The 3,233-nt window shown below is 52.2% G+C and overlaps 1 protein-coding gene across 1 annotated transcript in view; it reads right to left on the reverse strand.

Annotated features, from left to right (window-relative positions):
- The window catches only part of Cul4a (cullin 4A), a 39,282-nt gene extending 36,258 nt beyond the window's left edge, over window positions 1-3,024 (reverse strand). The window contains exons 1-2 of the mRNA XM_087900826.1: window positions 2,860-3,024; window positions 2,454-2,569 (exon numbers count right to left, since the gene is read on the reverse strand). Of these exons, the coding sequence (XP_087756952.1) occupies window positions 2,454-2,569; window positions 2,860-3,007 (264 nt within the window). The 5' untranslated portion in view covers window positions 3,008-3,024. The remainder of the gene's footprint in view (window positions 1-2,453; window positions 2,570-2,859) is intronic.
- Between the last annotated feature and the right edge of the window lie 209 nt (window positions 3,025-3,233).

Below are 3,233 nucleotides of genomic sequence, written 5' to 3' on the forward strand. Positions count from 1 at the left end.
CTGACAGCACCAAATGCTGGTGAGAATGTGGAGCAAACAGGACTTCACACTACTGGCAGAGTGTAAAACGGTACAGCCACTTTGAAAAGCAGCCAGTTTCTTAAGAAATGAAACACACATCTTCTTAAGATTTTTGAGATAGTTTCCTGGGAGGAATGAGAACACAGGCCCACACAAGATGTATTCCATGCTCACAGCAGCTTTGCTGGCAATGTTTCCCACTGGGCACCCAAAGGTCCCTTACCTGATGAATACATCAATTGTACTATATCCACACTAATCAGGAATAAAACAACATGCACTTGGGGGAAGTACAGCAGGGATCTGAGAGAGGGGAGCTGGGGGTTGGTGAAGGGAGGAAGGGGAAGAGGGAAAGTGATGTAGTTCTATTCAAGTAAAAACACATTTAAAAAAATTAAAAAAAAAACACCAAACTGTTAGCACCACATGTGAACTGCAAAACACTATTCTAAGTAAAAGCCAGATAACAAAAGAAGACAAATGCATGATTCCTTTGGATAGAAATGGCAGAGTAACTGAAAGCAGAGAAATGACTGCCGGGGGTGGGGTGGAGGGCCTGCAGTTCTCTGTGGGGGATGGAAACAGTCTATATTGGGGCAGGGCAGCAAAACAACTGCGTACTATGCTATTAAAATCTACTAGCACAAGTATGTTAGTTTAAGTCTGTAACCCACAGGAGGAATACCTTGAGTTTGGGGTAGCCTGTGATATACAGTGAAACTCTTCAAAAATAAAACCAGTCAACTTCCCCTGCCCCTAAAAAAAAAACCTACTGGAGCACAAGTTATATATAAATTATACTTCAAGAAAGTTTATTTAAAAAATTATCAGGGGCATGGTAGTACATTCAACCAAGTGGGAAGCCGAGGCAGGAGGATTGCTGTAAGTTACAGACAAGGCTGGAATACAAAGCGAGTAACTAAGTCAGCTAGCACTATGTAGCAAGACTCTCACTCAAAAAAAGGGGGTTGGGTAGAGGCCTGGAGAGATGACTCAGTAGTTAGAGTACATGAGGACTGAGACTGGTTCTCAGCACCTATGTCAGGAGGCTCACAACCACCTAAACTTCTGGCCTCCAGTCCCTTGACCCCCATTCATACACACAGACACATGCTTAAAAACAAAATCTTAAAACCCTCTTCCTCAATAAACAATCAACTCACAAACCCAAGACAAGGTACAGCCACATGCATCAATCTATCACTACAGGCGGGTTGTCCCGCATTCAAAATGCTTGGGACCAGCAGTGCTTTGGATTAGATTTTTTTCCTTCTAATTTGATAACTGAATATGCATAATGATGTAGTTGGGAAGTGGGACTCAAATCTAAACATAAAATTAATTCATATCTCATACACCTTGAACACAATTTGAAGGACTATTTTTATTTTTTTTTACCGTTGTGTGTGTGCATGACACATATGTATGGGAGCTTGTGCCACAGCAAGAGTCTGGCAGCCAGAGGCCATCTCCACTGTTTTCTCCCCTCCGTTTGAGGGTTCTGAGGTTCGAACACTGGCTGCCAAGCATGTTCCACAAGAGCTTTACCCACTGTGTCATCTCACTGGCCCCAGCTTGAAGCAATTTTATACAATAGTTTTAGCATATATTGTGTTCTGCCTGAGGCCAATCAGACGGGATCAGCTGGGGATCTTTTTCCACACGTGAGCTAAATTTTGGACTTGGAGTGCTCAATATGTAACAGTTTCTTTTCGGTACTATTGCTTACTTTTCTTTTTGTATTTTATGTAGCTTTAAATACACCCACTTTGTAATCAGGATAAAACAAACTGGCAAGTTCATGACTCTAGTGTAGTTAATTATATGCTTTATAGTTACCTATAGCAGACTATTTAGCGAGAATTATTGTATAAAACATGACAGGAAAGTCTACTTGAAATAGCAAAATGTACTTCTGACGATTTCTTTTCCTGCTGTAGCCACTGCCCCCTCTTTCAATTAAAATTACCCGACTCTGTCTGCAAACCTTATTTGCAACAAACCACATAACAGTGGCGGGGGTGGGAGGGTGGGCACAGGGACCTTACTAGCAAGTGGAGCCGGACTGAGTTTTATGTGTAACAATCTGTCGATCCGATAACACTGGAGACTGCTGGAGCCCTATGGCTCTAGCCCCCCCCACCCCCAACCTCCTTTCTTCTGGTGATGGGAAAACTTACACCTAAGCAGCCTGAGTAAGCCTCAACACACAGCACTAATCCAGGGCGGCGATCCACAGAAACACCTGCTGACCGAGGGCTCCGTGGCTTGTCCCCCCCCACCCCCAGGGGGAAGGCTCGGGCCGCAGATCGTGTCGTGTCCCCCCCCCGCCCCCCGCTCCCGGCAAACAGGCAGGCCTCCCTAGCGTCGGCGACCGTGGCTGCGGGAGGAGGAAAACAGCCTGGTGCTCGCAGGCCCTCGCCGCCGCTCACCTGGTACAGCTCCTCCAGGTTGTACCTGATGGATGTGCTGCTCTGGATGGCCTTGACCGCTTCGTGAAGCTTCCGCCACGTGTCCTGAGTGTAGTTGTCAGGCAGCCGCGGCCTGTCTGTGGGGAGAGAGGGTCAACGGCCGCGCGGGGACAAGACAGGCCGGGGCACCGAGGCAGGGCCCGGCAGGGCCAGCCAGGAGGTGCGGGATCTGGGCCAGCTGGGAACGCGGGGACGTGACGGAGCAAGAGGTGCAGGGACAAGTCAGGCTGGAGCGCCGGAACAGGACAGTGCGGGAACAAGGCGGGCCGGGGCGCGGGGACAGGGCCGGCTGGGCAGCCCCAGGAGGCCCTGTCCGAGCGCGCGACCTGCGGGCCGCCCCGTTCGCTCCTCACCGGAGCGCACCCACCTCGGAAGTTCTTGATGACCAGCTTCCTGGAGCCGCCCGCGCCCCCCGGTTTGGCAGGGCCACCGGCCAACGCCGCGGGCTTGGTGAGGCCGTTGGTGCGGCCCATGAGACCCGAGACGCTGCCCTTCCGCGGGCCCTCGTCCGCCATGGCTGGGCCGGACGCCGCCCCGCCCCGCGCCGCCTGGCTCCTCCTCCTGCCCTGCGCCCCGGCCGTGCGCGCCCGGCTCCTCCTCCTCCTGTCGGGCTCCGCCCGTGAGCGCTCGGCTCCTCCTCCTCCTCCTCCTGCCGCTCGGGGGCCCCGGCCGCGCTCGCGCCCGAGGCCCAACCGCCGCGGCGCGCACCGGAACGAGCCGGCTCGGGCGCGCGGACTCCCG

This window comes from Myodes glareolus, chromosome 23 (genome assembly GCF_982192425.1).
Source record: "Myodes glareolus chromosome 23, mMyoGla1.1, whole genome shotgun sequence".
NCBI lineage: Eukaryota > Metazoa > Chordata > Mammalia > Rodentia > Cricetidae > Myodes > Myodes glareolus.